This window comes from Dipodomys merriami, unplaced genomic scaffold (assembly GCF_024711535.1).
Source record: "Dipodomys merriami isolate MVZ:Mamm:240054 unplaced genomic scaffold, mDipMer1.0.p SCAF_667, whole genome shotgun sequence".
NCBI classification, from domain to species: Eukaryota; Metazoa; Chordata; class Mammalia; order Rodentia; family Heteromyidae; genus Dipodomys; species Dipodomys merriami.
The window spans coordinates 125,245-143,461 of NW_027206254.1; the positions used below are offsets into that span (position 1 = coordinate 125,245).

The 18,217-nt window shown below is 40.4% G+C and overlaps 1 protein-coding gene across 4 annotated transcripts in view; it reads left to right on the forward strand.

The window, feature by feature from the left end:
• Positions 1–17,836, forward strand: part of LOC138815760 (TSC22 domain family protein 1) — a 93,089-nt gene extending 75,253 nt beyond the window's left edge. For 2 of the 4 annotated variants that reach the window (XM_070005132.1, XM_070005136.1), the window contains 2 exons: positions 14,846–14,897; positions 16,467–17,836. In XM_070005132.1, coding sequence (XP_069861233.1) covers positions 14,846–14,897; positions 16,467–16,724 — 310 coding nt within the window. In that variant the 3' untranslated portion in view covers positions 16,725–17,836. Of the gene's footprint in view, positions 1–13,752; positions 13,807–14,084; positions 14,429–14,845; positions 14,898–16,466 lie in introns of those variants that run through there. The other 2 variants (XM_070005135.1, XM_070005134.1) reach the window with 2 other exon arrangements.
• Positions 17,837–18,217: the final 381 nt, after the last annotated feature.

The window sequence follows — 18,217 nt, forward strand, 5'->3', positions numbered from 1 at the left end:
AAAGGGTGCTCGGCATGTTATGAATGCTACATAAATGATAGTGCTTTTGTTGCCCATTTCTGAAAATTCTAAGTCACAGGTTTGGCAAATAGGCTCAAGAAATCTGTATTTTATAAATATTCTCATTGCCATTCTGATTACCAGGTAGTTGCAACCTATTTTTCTGCCTCCCTCTATAGAACTGTATAGTTAAACCACTCTATGCATTTTTATCCTTTATTTTGACCACTCAAGAAATTTTTACGTGGCAGGTGCTGGTTGAATGTGTTAAGTCTTAAATGGAATGCTTAAATCCATTTAATCCCTCCAAAACTAGCTCTCAGCTTCCATCCTCCTCACTCCCATTCCAAGGTCCCCTCTCAGTGAATTGAAGAATACAGGTCCTAGTCCTTAGTTAGGTACCAGCCCTTCAGACTGTCTCATCTAGAAGCTTCCATTTGTACTCCTTGTTCTTGGTACTCACTCTTTGCCTGTGGTCATTAATAGACACTACTTGAGATGGAGTCTCATGAACCTTTTTTTTTTGCTCAAGCTAGCCTTAAACTGAATCATCTTTTCTGGCCTACAGGTTAGGTAGGGTTACAGGTTATAGGTTAAAATTACAGGGTGACAATGTTCTCAGACACTTTGTATTCATATTTGTTTTGTAGAATGGGAACATCTTTGTACAAACACTTAAAGATAATAAAATTTAAAAAGCTTAAAATATTTAAAAAAAAAAAAAAGATTACAGGAGCACTATGCCCATCAAAATTGCAGGTGTTTTTATGGATAAATAAGATCAGATGTGTGTTTTGTTTCTATTTTACTTTTGTTGTGCTCCCCCTTCCCTCCCCCTCCCCCTCTGCCCAAGACCTATTTTCCAATCCTCTGATTGTGGCAGTTCTGATCTAGTGGTTTGTATCCCTGGCTTCCCATTTAAGTCACCCACACAAAACCCTTAAATCAGAATCTTGAAGGGATTGGCCTGAACATCTGTTTTTATTTATTTATATTGTTATTATAAAGGTGATAAACAGACATAGGGGTTACAGTTACATAAGTCAGTTAGAGTATATTTCTTTTTGGACAGTGTCATTTCTTCCCTCCTGAGCATCTATTTTTGAAAAGCTTCCTTCTTGATGTCAAAATTGAGCCAAGGTTGAGGCCTCCTGACTTAGTCTCATCACTGTCATATCCTTCCATGCCCTGCTACAAAGCAATGCTTCATGCATCTGAAGTAAATGTAACTTGCCTACTCCAGCAAAGCTTTGGGGTCAATAAGGACAAAATGTTTCCTGGGAGGCCCTTGTATTCCTATCTCTGTTTATATTTTTCTCTTGTCATTCCCACATTTCCCATGTTAGGTCAAGGTCCTCTATTACTTACTGCCCTAGGACTATAAAAATTCCCTTAAGAATGCAAACATTTCTTCTATGCCAAAATGTATATATTTCTGTACACCTTCTGTTCCTGGAAAATTGTGTGCTAAAAATATTACTGGGGGCGGGGGAGAGCTAGGGGTAGCCACAAAACCTGCATAGCTTCATAGCCAGAGCACTCAGGAAAAAGAAAATGGTGCCAGCTCTATATAGCTGTAAGCTCTAATGGTAGATATTAAAAGTACACAGAAACAGAGTGAAATGCCAGCAACATAATCCTAGAGCAGAGGTTGCAGTTGTTGAGCTAACACAGGGGTGGTCCTGGAGCTCCAAGCCAGTGCACTGCATAGAGGTTGGGTGTAGGCCCTTGTGTAACCCAGCAGGAACTACCAGTGGATGCTTGCCTTTAAATTTGGTCATTAAGTTTTGTTATATGCAAACGAAAGGAACTTGCTGTTATTCTATCAGGGGGACTAAAAGCTCTCTCTTCCACATATTCTGCAACCCTGTGCAACTTTTGTGTTAAACTGACTTTTCATTTTTTCATTTACTTAATCAATTAGCCTCTGGAAAATTAATTTGCCACCCAGAAATGTGTGATTTAGCAAAGGGAAGGAAGGGAGGGAGGGAGGGAAAGAGGGAGAAAGGTAGGTGGATGGATGCATTGATAGATACATAGATAGATGTGATGTTACTTAGGATCTTTCTTTACTACCAGATTGTGAGTTCCATGAGGCCAAAGATGGCATTTGATCAGTGAGTGGATGGCTTAGAGAAAACTTCTCTAAAGAAAATGGTAGGAGTGATATGTACAGTGAATGTCCTTTATAAAAATAGAATGATAAAAGTACTATATATAATCTAAGGGAAAGCTGAATAAGTTAAAGGAAGAAACACTGTTGGCTTTGTTAAAAGTCATGTTTTAACAATGATGGTTTATGCATAGCTTTTAAAATACATTATTGTCTGTGTTGCTATGTAGCCATTACCATGAAGTTCCGTATCATTAGACAACAATAGGATTTATTATCTTAATGTCTGAGGGTCAGGAATTTGGGAGTAGCTTAGCTTGATGGTTCTGGCTCAAGATCTCTCAAGGGGTGACAGTCAAGATACCAGCTGGGGCTACATCACATGCAGACCTGATACTGGGCCTGGAAGGTCCTTCCAAGATGGCCCATTGTCATGGCTGGAGAGGATACTGGCTCTTGGCAGGAAGCTTGTCAGTTTTTTGCCACATAGAACTCTCCACAGGGCCGCACAAGGGCTGGGCTATAGGACACAATAGGAGAGTGTGTTCAAAGAAGATGCAATTGAAGCCTTGTACTTAGCCTTAGACACTACACACCATCACTTGTTCAGCATTTTTCTCAGGTCAACACTGCTCACACGTGTAGGTACCAGGAAGGGAGGATCATTGGAGCCATCTTAAAGGCTGGCTGTTGGTTACACATTTGCCTTATAGTTGTCATCCTAGGATCTGTAATCGTCCTTCATCTTTTCTTTCAGTTAACATGTGTTTTTCATACTGCCTATTTAGTTTTGGTGAGTGTACATAACTCCTTAGTTTCTTTTGCTTATAAACATGAATTCACTTTAACATATTTTGAATATCCTGTGCATAGGTAGGCATGTTAAATTGTTGGTATATTCAGAATATGAAAATGTGAGTTAGATATATACATGTGAAATACCAATTGGCACAGTAAACTGTATAGAAAAGTCTGGTTTTCCTTTGGTTTTGCTTTCATTGTTTGATCCATCATTCTAGTAATCTTTGACAATGTTTTGCATTACTATATTTGTATTGCAGATAGGGTTTCTTTAAGCCTTTTTCTCCTTTATCTTAATAGTAAATAAACACTAATTGTAAATATTTTTATGACATTCCCTAATCAAAATACACAAATTTAAGGATTTAGACAATCATTTTAAATATTAAAAGACAGTAGTACTTTCTTTGTAAAACTCTAGAAATCCAACCGTTAATCTGATTTTATTTGCACTGGCCCATCCAAGTCCAAGTGCACAGTGTTATACTAACAGGCTGAGTGGTCACCTTTACTTTTAAGTCAGTACCAAGCGTATAGCCACAGAACTGCAGTTTAGCTAAGGCTAAATGCATAAACCATCATCCTGGACAGACTGACAAGTAATACACGTGTGTGAAGTTTGTGAATATATCCAGTTAAATTTGATATGTACGTATGAAAGCATTACCACATTTAAAAGAAGTGTTCCACCCAAAAGACTGAGGCAGGAGGATTGGGAATTTCAGACCAGCCTGGCTTTCCCTATAGATACCCTATCTCCAAAAACCAAACAGAAGTTTCCATTGACCTTGTACTAAAATTTATAATTTTAGGAAATGTCATGTGGTTTTATGCCCATTTACTTTTCCCTTGTGTTTATACATAGATGCTTTTGTTACTTTTGTAAGTAAAATTGGCCTCTTTGAATGAATGTGTGAGAAATATAATAAAACTTTAGGTTTTTTAGGTCAGAGTTAGAATTCAGATTAATTCAGATGGAAGGAAGGACTAAACAATTTAGTACATAGCTAGCCAGTGGCATTGAAAAGAACAACATGTATAAATGATTTTTTTGTTTCTCAAGCTCTTAGTGATTTTAAGTAGCCTGCATCAAATTGGTTGTAATTATACATTAGCTTTCAGCTTTCTCAAAGATGAATATTAAAAAAAATTCTAGACATCATTTCAGTGGACTGACATATGGTGCTTTGTTCTTACTTTTTGTTCTCCTATAGCTTTGTAACTTTTTAAACTATTCTCTTTCTTTTTTCTCCAATGCTGTGAGATTGAACCCAAGCCTCATGCATGGTAGAAAAGTGCTCTGCCACTGAGCTATACCCCCCAGTCTAATTTTTTTTATACTTTTTTTTTTTTTTTGTCTGTTGGTTAAAACAGAGTTTACCCATATAATCCAGGCTGGCCTGGAATTTTTGGTCCTTAGCTTTTCTAGGGATTACTGTGGTAGACTACGATGCCTGGTTTATATATGTTCTTTAAGATCCAGATAAAATACTTTAAATAACTTTTAATATTTTATAGTTCACAATGGATGTTTAAATTCTGTCTATATACATTGATATTATGTATGATATGTGTTTATTCATGTTCAATTTGTATTCACTTTTGTTGGCAGGCTTTTAAATGATTTGCCGGGGTAAATGGTCCATATAACTCAAAGTCTGTGGGCTAGGGTATGAATATCTTAAATGTTGGCTAAGTCTGAGCATAAAGGACTGAGAGGCTTATTAGAAATATGTTATTGCCTCTGCATTTTGTTGGGCAAAATCTGCTCTGCTAGTTTCATAAAAGATTAAATGAGACTACTGTGATGTACTTTGTATTGCCATTTTTTATTGCCCAGTATATTTAGAAAAACCCATGAAAAAAAAGTGTGATCTTACAAAGCATTTTAAAACCAGGTGCTTCATTAAGTTCTTGTTCTCCTGGAGTAACGTTCCTTTATGTGATGGGGAATCCAGGTGTCACTGGTCTCAATTATTCTTACTATGTAAAGGCTTCTATATGATATATAGAAAGACGTAGAGATTTTTTTTTCGGTGCTACTGGGGATTGAATCTAGGACCTGGACCATGCTACCACATGAGACACACCCCCAGCTGTGTGTGTGTGTGTGTGTGTGTGTGTGTGTGTGTGTGTGTGTGTGTGTGTGGTCTTATTTATTGTAGTAGATTCAATTGAAATGATTATTGTAAACTTGGCTGCTATTAAACCACTTCTCCTCTCACTGTGAGTGGAGATCCTTATAAGACTGGGCTTGTGGTCATGTTTTGTCCTCGCTCTTACTGGGAGGCTGCCCGCCAGAGCTGGGCAGACCTCTCCCCACTGAGCCCTTTCCCTGCAGGCAGTGTTGATATTAGATAGTTTGCTCCAATTAAAGTTTTCCGGCTCCTCTTTTCCCCCAGAATTTTTACTATTGCCTGGGGTTAATGTGCTATGGGGTACATTTCAGATACCTTAACATTGTTTTCAAGATTGGAATGGGGCTGGAAGATCTCTGAATGAATACTCTTCCTTCATTTCCCACCATTCTGCAGTCCTTTCAAGTGTCCCTACGTCTCAGGCCCTTTCCACAAAAATGCTTTGACCTCCTACCTCTGTTTGGATGTGCTGTTTGTTTTCCTTCATGTGTTTATTCTCTTGTTTTGCGATCTTAAGATTTAATTTAGGAGGAAATCCTTTTGTGAGACTTTCCTTCCAAACCCCCTTTCCTGCCCTGCCCTCAGTTTCCTCCTCCTGGATTCTTATGGCTGGCACCTGCCATAAGCGATCATACTTCTTAGTTTGCCCTGTAATTATTGCTTACAAGTCTGCCTTCTAGACTCTACCCTCCTTCCTGGGTAAGTACCCTGATGTCAGACAGATGTGTCCTCCTCAGGCACAACTGCTGTTTATGTTCCGATGCCTTGAGAAAGACGTTGGTCCCTACAGGCCACCCGGGGTATACCTCATATAGCTCATTGTTGGCTTTATGTTGCATTCTTCTGGGTTTTTTTCACATATGTTTTCTTAGTGTCTCCATTCATTGGGGAGAATAAATATTTCATGGTTTAACTTCTTCTGACAACTAATAGTGTCCTGATGAATCTCCCTTTTACCCTGGTGGCAACCTCCCTTGCTAGCCTGTCAATCCATTTCCATCACCCTCCACTCAGTTTTTTGTTTTTTGTCTTCCTTTTGAAGTTTGACTTTAATGTCAGTATTGAACCTCTTTTCTCTGCCTACTCTTTCCCTGAAAAGGAAAAAAAAAAAGCCAAGTCTGGCTTTTGGCCCTTGGAAGAGGCCTTGTTTGAATTTCACATGCATCCCCTCTCTCTTCTCATTAAGCAGTTCACCCACTAGGGTTGGGACAGGTAGGAAGAAAAGAGGCAGGTGTCTGTGTACCCAAGTTGTAATATTCTGCTTCTTGGTGTTGGTTACAGCTGTTTTTCTGTTCAATGGGCCATTGGAAGTTCTCCAGAAAACCATTAAGTCACTTGGTATTAGAGATCTGATCTATCAATTTATTTTCTGCTTCCTTCATATGAAATGACCACTGTGCTGTTTTACCCAAAAGACTCCTGTCTCAGGAAAGACTCCTGAAATATAGTTCAATCCATATATAGTCAATCTATAGTGAATACTAGACCTATATAAAGTACATGTTTTTGCCAAGCCAAATGACTGCTCTAGGGGTATGTGATCTATTGGTTCCATTATCTCTTTCCTGCATATTTCTGAAGTAATTTTACCTAATCCTATGAATATTTACCTGACTTTATGAATAGTTATAATTTGATGCCCAGTCAGCCTGTTTTGTATCCTAACAGCTGAAGAGAACCAGCTCACCAAGAGCTCACTATTATCACCTAAACTAGACCTAGACACCTTGTACCAGTTTGTGAGGCTCATAGACCACCTCTGGACCTTGATTTGGTTTTTAGATTGTCTCCCGGCTGGTTTCTGTACGATGGGTGGTTTGAGATGATTATTGTGGTTGCATTGAGATCAGCAGAGGTTGGCACTTTATGATCTTTTTACCCTTCTAGTTCTAATATTCTTGGGTTTTAGATCTCTGTACATGGATCTGAAATTTCTGGTCTGTGTTTCTAGAGCACAGTGTATTGAATGAGAAGTTATCTCTATGCCCCGTCTTAAAATTAATTAGATAAAACCTGGACACAGATTTGTCTTTGACTATCCATTTCCAAGCCTAAGAATAAGTCTGCTGGAATTAAATCATCTCTTAGCTTCATTTTATCTAAAACATAAATATTGATTTTTATTTTTATTAGCATATATTAAATTACAATAGAAGTTTCATCATGACATTTCCACACATGCGTAGAATGTATCTGGATCATACTTACCCTTCTGTTACTCTCTTAAGCACCCCTCTTGCCTTCCTTTTTTTCCTAACCCTTTCATCTCCCTCCCATGGCATGAGATTTTTGAAATAGAAAACCATAATTGGGACACTTCTTCAGATTTTAATATAGAATATTATTTAGATTCTAAATCTGTGTTCCCTTTTTTGTCCATAGCTCTTGATTTTCATAATCAGCACCACTATTTAGCAGAAGTGGTGTTCGTGGAGAAATTTGGCTGCAGAATGATTATTCTTGTGAAGATGAAAAATAAAACCATATTTACCATTTGAATCCTCTTGCTTAGAGGCATGGGGGAGAGTTGTCTCATCTCCTGCCCTGGCTACAGAACTCCCACTGCAGCTGTCCTCTTGAGCAAAGTGTTTCTCACTGTCTTTGAAACAGGAGGATCAGGGTCGGGTGGGGAGAGAATGTTGAGTCTTTCAGCATGTGTGTATTCAGAAATGGTTTCATTAAATAAGGCAACGAGAAAAAGGAATATACAAACAGCCATGAGAGAATTAAAGGTTGTTTTTAGAATTCTAATAATTAGCTATCATAAATGTTAGAGAAAAGCACAGAAAAGATATACTTTTAGAGAAACATGTACTTGATATAGGTATAAAAATAAATATGAAAAATTTACTGGCACCTTGCTAGAATTTTTTAAATTTTCATACTTGAAGCAAATATTTATTTTCTGTCTTTTAACACAAATGGGACTTAGGGATGCCAGTAACATCAATATAGCTGTTACTTCTTTTGCAGATTAATAGTCAAATGTAACAGCTTTGAGAATGAAGCAAATGGTAGTTTAAAGTTTAAGTTCAGCAATTTACTTTCTATAATCATAGAATAATTAATTGATTGTAAAATAAGCATTTAATGTCTTTTACTGTGAAGATATACATATCTTTGGTTTATGTCTTTAGTAGTACTTCTTTTCCTTTTTTGCTTATTCTTTAAAATATTTTTAATGTTTTCAAGGTCACATGTCTAGACATCTAGTCAAGTTTATAGAAACAGAAGGTGGAATGGCAGTTACCAGGGGCTGCAAGAAGGGGAGATGGAAAGTTGTTTGGATCGTTTTTATTTCCACAAGATGTAAAAATTCTGGATTTCTGGTTTATAACAATATAAACATACTTAATCCTACTGAATTGATTGTATATTTAAAGAGTTGAAATAGAATTCCCATGATGTGATTTCTTTCCTACAATAGAAAGAAAGTGTATACATATATAAAGGTCAGTAGAATAAAGTAGAAAAAAAAATAGGAGTTTCTTTTTTACACCCATTCTTCCTAGTATACTACAGTATATTTGAGATTCATTCATTCTGTTACGTGTATTAGTGCTTCATTTCTTTTTTATTGCTGAGTAGTAGTATTTTGTTATATGGTTTATCAATTTTTCATTTCAATGATATTTGGGTTGTTTCCAGTTTGGTATAATTGTGATAAATCCACAATAGACTTTGGTGATTACGTTTTTATTTCTTTTGAGTTAATAACTTGAGTTATTCTGTTTTCTGTAATGGTATCTTATATAGTTTTAGTTTACATGTCTGTAATGATTAATAATGTTTAGCATTTTCCCATTTGCTTACTGTCCATATATACTTCATAAGAGATTTACTTTGATAAAATTCAAAGTTTTCTCTTAAGTGTTTGCTCATTTGCCTATTATCTGGCTATTATATTTTGAGTTCTTTATGCCTTTTATCAGTTATATGACATGCAGTATTCTTGTAGAATTATATTCAAAGAACAGACTTCTACTTATTTATTTATTTGTTGGTTGTAAGGGCTGAACTCTGGGCCTGGGTGCTGTCCCTCAGCTTTTCAGCTCAAGGCTACTTGAGCCACAGTGCCACTTCTGGCTTTTTTCTGCTTATGTGGTGCTGAGGAATCAAACCCAGGGCCTCATACATGCAAGGCAAGCACTCTACCACTGAGCCAACTTCCCAGCCCAAGTCTTCTACATTTTGATAAGTCTAATTTGCTTGAATTTTTTTCATGGATCATGCTTTTGCTGTCTTATCTTAAGAAATCGTTGATAACCAAGCAGTAAATTATTTCTTGTTTTCTTTTTCCTTTTACTCTTTTATTACCATGTATTATAGAAATAGGTTTCATTGTAATATGTCTATGTGTGCCTAAAATGTACTTCTATGAAATTCATTCCCTCTATTGCTCTTTTCTTATTCTCCTCTTCAAATAACCTTCAGTGGGTTTATCATTCTATTTCATCCTTGCATATGAAGTACTTCAGTCATATACACCAGCACCTTCACCCTCTCCTTTTTCTTACATTTTCTTATAGGAGATTTATAGTTTGAGATTTTATATTTAGGTCTATGATCAGTTAGAATTTCAGGTTAAAAGCCTTTTCCTCATTTTTCTTTCTAAACATATTTTGATTTATATTTGAGTTGACATAAAATTAATATGAATTCATTGATATAACATTGTTTTGAAGTTCATGTATGTGTTGTGGATAAATACTTAGCTGAAGTATTTAGATAATTACTCTAGCTATTTAACAAATGCATTACTTCACCTAATTAACATTTTAATGTAATACCTAACATCCACTCAGCATTTTCAAAAGAACACTGTCATCACTAACTGAAATTACTATGCTGTATACAAGAGATCTCTTGAACTTATTCCTCCTGTCTTGTGATTAGATAGCCTTTGACCAACATCCTCCTCTCTCCCCACCACCCTAGCTCTTAATCACTGTTCTACTCTACTTTTGTGAGATCAACTATTTTAGATTGTACATACAAGTGAGATCAAGAAGTATTTGTCTTCCTGTCTCTGGCCTATTTTGTTTAATAAAATATCCTCCAGTTCTACTCATGTTGCAAATGGTAAGATTTTATTCTTTTCTAATAGTTGTATATTTTGTTGTATATGCATCACGTTTTCTTTAGCAGGCAATCTTGTGGTTTTATTGGCTTAACCAGGTAACCATATTTAAGAGGAGGTGACCTGGGAGTCCCTAAACCTCTGTGATTTGGCTAAGTGTGGAGTGAGTGACCCACCTTATCTGTTTCCTTGGAAATTACTAGTACTGTTGGCTGAATCAGATCAGCTTTGGTGAATACACAGGCCTGCCTCTATAGTTCTATCCTTCTCCATGTTTGATACCAAGATGCATCAGTGAATGAAATGGAATCCATTGGCAGACAACAGCCAAATGCCCCCAATCTCACATGGCCAAGCTTTCTGCTGTCTTTCACATTACTCAGCCAAGAGATCTTATCCTCTTCCCAGTGAGTGAAAGTGGCTTATTTTATTCAGGCTTTTCAGAGCCTTTCCCACTCTATCAGCAAGTCTTTGCTGATACCTGCTTAGGAACAATATTTACAAAGTGGTCTGGCAGATAGAAAAAGCTTTCTAAGTACTTCCAACCATTTGTGCTTCTGACCCACTGGGTTATTTCTACAGCCTTTACCTCCATTCCTTCCTTCCAATCCTTTAGCTCTTTTTTCTTAAAAAAACTGTTTTCTTAGTTTCACATACAAATTCAATTTTAAGGGAGTCTAGTTCATTAAAGATAGGGAAATACTAGATTTCTAATCATTTTTGGTTGCATATCCTTTGTCTCAGTAAATCCCCTGAAATATACTCTCTCTCTTTTTCTCTCTCTCTCTCATATCCAATGATCTTTCTTGTAATTTTATTTTTAAAAAATTAGAAGGAATACAAAGTATTGAAAATAACCAAAATGTTTCTCAATATATATAGCTAAAGAGAGACTCTAGTTGCTTCTATTTGCTTCTTTGCTTCAGAGGGTGGGCAGCTGAAAAGATTGAAATAAAAACATAACTTATCTCTTTATGTTCAAGAACAATGTGAAAAAATAGAATTCTGTTAATTCAGTAAGCTTTTAAAATGCCAACTGGGAATTTTAGGTGGTTCTCCTCCTCCACTCCCTACCCTTCACAGTATTCAGGATAAACCCAGGACATTGTTCATGCTAGGCAAGTACTTTACCACTTACCTCCATCTCCAGTCCTAGATTTATTTCTTCGTATGACCTTAAAGTCTTTTTTTAAAAAAACTCTTTCATAACTGAAGACAGAATTCAATACCCTTTCATCTGGAGTTGGCATTGTTAAAATATGCAAGTGGACTATTGAGAGTTTCAGAAATATGTTTAACATTCAAAATATCAAGTAGTTAGTAATAATGCTATTTAGAATGTGTGGACATGGGGACCACATGCCTGTAGACTTAACTCTAACTTTAAACTTCCACTTACTGTGTGCCTTTCACTTAAAGAATGAATGTCTCCGAGAAGGTTTATGTCACCTAATATACATTAGCTATCTGTTTACAATGTTATTATTTATTTTTACAGATACTGAGGTTGAACTCAGGACCTTGTACTCTTTACTAGGCAGGTGCTCTACACTTGAATCATACCTGCAGCACAAAAGCCCAACATGACCTTATAATGAAAAGGAATCTTGTTTTATATATTGTTATACTTTGGGTTTGTGTTGTTTTGCCTGTCCTTGGGCTTGAACTAAGGGCCTGGGCTCTGTCCCTGAGCCTCTCTGCTCAATGTTAGCGTTCTACCACTTGAACCACAGCACCACTTCTGGCTTTTTCTGCTTATGGTAGTGCTGAGGAATTGAACCCAGGGCTTCATGCATGCTAGGCAAGCATTCTACCACTAAGCCACATTCCCTGCCCTCTACTTTTGTTTTAACCCAAAAGAGAATTGCCTTAAACATTGATCATACTTGGTTATTCCTAACATCCCACCTTGGGCTATATAAAGTCTGCAAAAATCATTTAGTACATAAAGGTTCAGATGTATGGGTGTGGTGGGCTAGGAATAATATTTTGAATATCTAATTGGCCCTTTAAGAACTTACTCCACCCTTGCAACAGGTTCTAAAACGAAAGACCTGGCTTTCAATGGTGGATCAGCTTCAAAGACTGTCTAAAAGAACTGATGTCAGTTTAGGAAAGGATGTCTTAGAAAGAGAACATTTATTTAGCAGAAGTGTACATGTGTGCATGTAAGTATGTAGGAAGGTAGGGTATGTTTACAGTCATGAAATTATGAAATTTACAAGCAAATTTTCTGTTGGAATTATTTTTGATGCTACAACTTGCCTATGGATTGTTTTTTGTTTTTATAATATTCTGCCATTAGAGGGCAGTATTGTAGAGCTTAAATTTTTGTTTTCAAGTGTTCAGCAAACTATTGTATAATAATCAAGCAAACTTGTAGCCTTGTATTTTTAGTTTATTAAATTCTAACCCTAATAGATAGTTCTTTGCAAGTTTTTAATTACTACAGTCAGTTCTGTCACAGGTTAAGCCCTTCTCTACCCAGATCTCTTGATTTGGGGTTGTTGAAAGGAGTTATAGGTCAGTGTGACTCTAAGGTGGAGTAGAAGTGAGCCTGCAGAATTTGACTGCTGAAGTCTGTGTGTGTGTGTGTGTGTGTGTGTGTGTGTGTGTGTGTGTGTGTGTGTGTGTGTGTGTGTGTGTGTGTGTGTGTGTGTGTGTGTGTGTGCTAGTATTGGGGCTTGAAATTGTGTGTGTGTGTGTGTGTGTGTGTGTGTGTGTGTGTGTGTGTACTAGTACTGGGGCTTGAAATTGGGTGCTGTCCCTGAGCTCTTCTTTGCTCAAAGCTAGCGTTCTACCACTTGAGCCACAGCTATACTTCCCAACTTTAGTGGCTAATTAGAGATACAAGTCTCTGGGATTTCTCCTGCCAGGGCTCTCTTTGAACCGTGATCCTCAGAACTCAGCCTCCTGAGTAATTAGAATTACAGGCATGAGTCATTTATACCCGGCAAATGCTGAACTTTGAACTCCAATGAATCCTTCTAACTGGTTCTGTACCCTGTGAATGGGGCAAGAGAATACCTTCAGAGTTTGTACGCTTTGAACACATGTGTGATAGAATTTTTATAGGATTCAGTATTGAAGGAATTGCCACTTAACCTCCAAAAACTTGCCTTAGGAACTTGGTGAAAATAGAGCTATAATTTAGCGTTCTACCTGTGGATTGGCTTGTCCAGCAGTTAATAGAAGGCATAATTACTTCTAGGGAAGTAAAATTTAAAGGCTTATTTTTCTTGGAGACATTTGGGGAATAATCCCAGGGTTTCATCCTATAAAATCCTTTAATTCTATTTTATATGCTTAGCAAAAGAATTTTTGTTGTTGTTGCTTGATTTTATTTCAAAAAGTAACTGATAAAAGTTGTGTCAAGGTATCTCAAAAGAAGCAGTTTTAATTTTCCATATACTATTTATCCGAATTTTAATAAGCATTTTTGCGGTATAGTTATTATCGTTATAAATAAAACCGCCTGTAAAATGCTCCCATTGCTGCTGCCTGTAAGCACCAGATAACTGAAACAGAGACACTCATTCCTGCTGGTCCCAGGCGGTGGGACTGGGCATGCCCAGTAGCTCCGACGGTTCTGGTTGCAAATAGGAAGCTTTCTCTGTCTGCAGCCGCGGGAACCGGCCGGCCGCTCGGGAGACCGGGGTCTGGCTCCCTTAAACGTAAGCCGTGCGGGACACAGGTGGTACTTCCAAGGGAGACCCCCCTTCCCCCTCCTCACTTTCCTCTCCGTAGAGGCGGTGGTCCTGCGTTCCCAAGCGGTGGAGGCCGCGGCGGCCCGCGCCCAGCCCCCAACGTGGCCTAGCCGGCCCGCCGGCAGCCAGCGGGACTGGAGACGTCGGGCGGGGGAGGCCGGAGCGAGGGGCGGAGGGCGGGCCAATCGGCGCGGGCCAATCGGCGCGGCTCCTCCCCGCCTATATGTTCCCGGGGACCCGAGCCAGTCCGGAGCGAGTGCAGCCGGCGGCGGCCGAGTGGAGGTCTGAGCTGCTCTGGGATTCCATCTCCCGGTCGCCAGACCCCAGACGCTGCGTTTCTTTAAAGGAAGCCTGCTGTCTCCGCTCCCTCCTTGGCTGCAGAAAGCTAGCAGGTTTTAGCCGGCTCAAGCAAGGCTGCCCGTGTTCCCTCTTTTTTCCACGCGGGTGTTTTTGGCTGCAATTGCATGAAATCCCAATGGTGTAGACCAGTGGCGATGGATCTAGGAGTTTACCAACTGAGACATTTTTCAATCTCTTTCTTGTCATCCTTGCTGGGAACTGAAAACGCCTCTGTGAGACTTGACAATAGGTAAATGTTGTCTGGGATAGTTTCTTTACATTTATCCAGGAGAACCTTGTAATGATGCAGGTAAAAAGATAGCCAGGCGAATTCCTTTGTCCATTGCTAGGGGATTACTGTGACATGGATTTGCTTTTGAAAACGTTCAGAATAGCCTTATGTTCACGGGTCTGGCCAGAGAACAGGCTTTCCCACATTATGTAATTTAGCTCTTTGTGGTTCACTAAAATAGGGAAATGCCTGGATATCCATTAGTAAGAGAGTGGCTAGTATTTTCTGGAGGATTATATATTTCATAGCTTGAAAAACATCCAAAACAGTGATAGCCGTAAAATCGGCGAATGGGGGGGGGGAGAAAAACTATCTTGGATGTTTAAAATAAATTCCATTTATCGATGATTTATCTTTATCCTTTCTCTTCTCCAGCTCCTCTGGTGCAAGTGTGGTAGCTATCGACAACAAAATCGAGCAAGCTATGGTATGTACTCATTACAAATCATCTGTGCTAACCGTGGGCACGGTACAAAAAGCCGGCTGCCGGGGGATGGAACCCGCGGGTCCCTGGGCTGGCTGGGCGTGCGGGGGCTCGCCGCCGCCGCACATTCAGAGATGCCGGTGCTCTCCCCTGCCTGCCAGCGGGCAGCCGCATCCCAGGGCTGCCCCATCCCTCCCATGGCCGCCCACCCCGGGGTGGGCGGAGAAGAGGCCCTGGGAGTTTTAACTGCCCACCGCCCCCCCCCTTTGCCCGAAGGGTTTCGCCTCTCAGCAGGACCTTTTCAGGCTCTACCCCTTTGTGGTGGGGCTGTGCCGGGCCCAGCTCCCCGTCCGTGGGTCCTCAGCAGCCTTCGGGGATGTGGCTTTACCTGTAATCCCAGGGTTCCACTAGAGAGCGGGGAGGAAGGAGGACCCTGGGAGTGGGGAACTCGGGAGAAGGGCCTTCCAAGACCGCCCGCGCGCGCGCGCGCGCACACACACACACACACACACACACGCACACACACACCGCCCCCCCCCCCCCCGCTCTGTGCCGCTGCACCCCGAAGGACACGAGGAGAAAAGTTTGGTATTGCCAGTCTGCGCCTGGATTTCTCCCTATTTTTTATTTCCGCCTCGGCCGTTCTTTGTTATTGGAGCAGCGCCTGTGGCTCTTCTCACGGGATTCTCTGCCCACTGTTGCTAGGCAAACTCTGAACCTTTAATTCGGAGCTATAAATAACTCGGCCTTCCATTGGCTGCGACGTCTGCCCAGGTTTCTGTGATGTCAGCTTAATCTCGAAAGGGAGGGGGGTGAGGGGGTGAGGGAAGAAAATGCGGCAGCACGCTCGGTAGGAACTGGCTGCAGCCGGTGCTGGGGGAGGGAGGGAGGGAGGGAGGCGGGAGGCGGGAGGCGGGAGCCGGCCTGGGCGGGGACTCGGCGGCGGGGAAGCAGCCTCGGGCCCTGCCGCTGGACTGCCCGTCCAGCCGGGCGGCCTGGGCGGCCCGGCCCTGCCGGAGGGCTGATCCCTGGAGCCCTGGCGTAGGTTGCCATCTGGATAGAAAAAAAGTGGACTGTGCTTTCCTGGCTGGTGTCTACAGGGAAGTAAGATTCTGTCGGTCGTGGGGCTTGATCTCGGGGTCTGGGCGCTGCCCCTGAGCTCTTTAACTCGAGGCGAGCGCTCGACCACTTTTGAGCCACAGCGCCACTTCCGGGTTTCTAGTGGTTTATTGGAAGTAAGAGTCTCACGGAGTTTCCTGCCCAGGCTGACTTTGAACCGCGATCCTCCGATCTCAGCCTCCCCAGTAGCTAGGATTACAGGCGTGAGCCACCGGCGGCGCTCAGCTCAGAAATAAGGATTTTTAGCTTCATCACTTACACATTGACCCGAAGTATTGTGCAGTTGTGATTCTACTCCGATGTCTCCAGTGCTTTTCATGAACCTGGAAGACAGACTATATAGTTAGACGTATGTAAAAAGGAATATTAATGCTTTAGAAATGAAGAGAACAGGAGATAGTAAAGTCAATCCTCTTTAGTAAGTTAAATCCTTTCTTTTCGTCTTCCTTTCAGGATCTGGTGAAAAGCCATTTGATGTACGCAGTTAGAGAGGAAGTGGAGGTTTTGAAAGAGCAAATCAAAGAACTAATAGAGAAAAATTCCCAGCTGGAGCAGGAAAACAATCTGCTGAAGACACTGGCCAGTCCTGAGCAGCTCGCCCAGTTTCAGGCCCAGCTGCAGACTGGCTCCCCTCCTGCTACCACGCAGCCACAGGGGACCACACAGCCCCCAGCCCAGCCAGCGTCCCAGGGCTCAGGACCAACCGCATAGCCGCCTATGCCCCGCAGAATGCAGAACTGGCTGCTGCTGTCAGAACTGAACAGACCGAGAAGATGTGCTAGGGAGAATCCGCCTCCACTGTCACCCATCTCATTGCTCGCTGCAAAAGAGACGTGAGACTGACACATGCCATTATCTCTTCTTTCCAGTATTAAACACTCATACGCTTTTGGCTTGAAGAAATTTACTAGTTGGGTGAATTAAAGGTTAATCAGAGAATTAGAATGGATGTTTCCTGTGCAGCTTGGCAGATACCTGAGGAATGGTTTAATTGATGCTGAGGAGCTGTGTGCCTTTCCAACCCCTCCTGCTGCCTACCCCCTTCCAACAGTCCTCTCTGCTGCCTGCATCTTGTGCTCCATGGGGCTAGGAAGTGTGGGTTCCTCCTGGACTTTGGGCTCTGTGGTCTCCTCCCCATGAGGAACTAAAAGAGAGGCCAGAGACAAACTAAAATGAGGGTGGATGCAGTCATTGTACAAGTTGACGACTGTCACCAAAGTCCATAAAAAACAACAAAATAGTACTGTGCCTCTTTTCTGAAACATCGAATGACACAAAACTATTAATGACAAACGGTGACAGGTAGCTGGGACCTAGGCTATCTTACTATGAAGGTTGTTTTGCTTATTGTATATTTGTGTATGTAGTGTAACTATTTTGTACAATAGAGGACTGTAACTACTATTTAGGTTGTACAGATTGAAATTTAGATGTTTCATTGGCTGTCTGAAGAGGTGTGGATTGTCTTTTCTAGAGAGATCAACATAAAAACTGCGATATGACAAAAAAAAATCACACCTGAAGAAATTTTTAAGAATTTGGCACAGTTTAGTCACTTTGTGTATTTTGAAATGTAGCTGCTGAATATCCTGAAGTGAATCCCTGTTCACTGAAGTCTTTCCATTGAGCTGGTTGAATACTTGGAATAATGATCAGTCCTAGGTAATGAGTGGATTTCCCAGTAGGAGTTTCTGCATATTACCTGTATAGTAGTTATATGCATATGTTTCTGTGCATGTTCTCTACACAGTTGTAAGGTGTCACTGTATTTAACTGTTGTACTTGTCAACTTTCAATAAAGCATATAAAATGTTGATAAACAAGTGTTTTCACATTACAGTGTTAATATAATTGAAGCCATTTCCGTAACTCCAAAGAAAAAATTGAAAAATGGTTCAGCAAATAAAATCTTAAAGGGACGCCTGAAGCATGCTTTAAAAGTAAGAGGAAACCAATATTCAAATTGTTAAGCTAAGAGAAAAGTGGAGGGATGATTCAGTTTTTAACTATTGCATGTCTTGAGCAAGTTGCTTTACTCTGTGAGCTGAGAATTAAAAAAGATAAGGTCTTAAATTCTTCAATGGCTTTAAACGTATGAGTCCTGAAACCCTAATCTTGAACTAAGAGGAAATAAGCCTTATACTGGGTATAGTCCCAGTTACCACCAAAAGATGGAGATTAGAGTAGTTGAATTCCATTTTCAC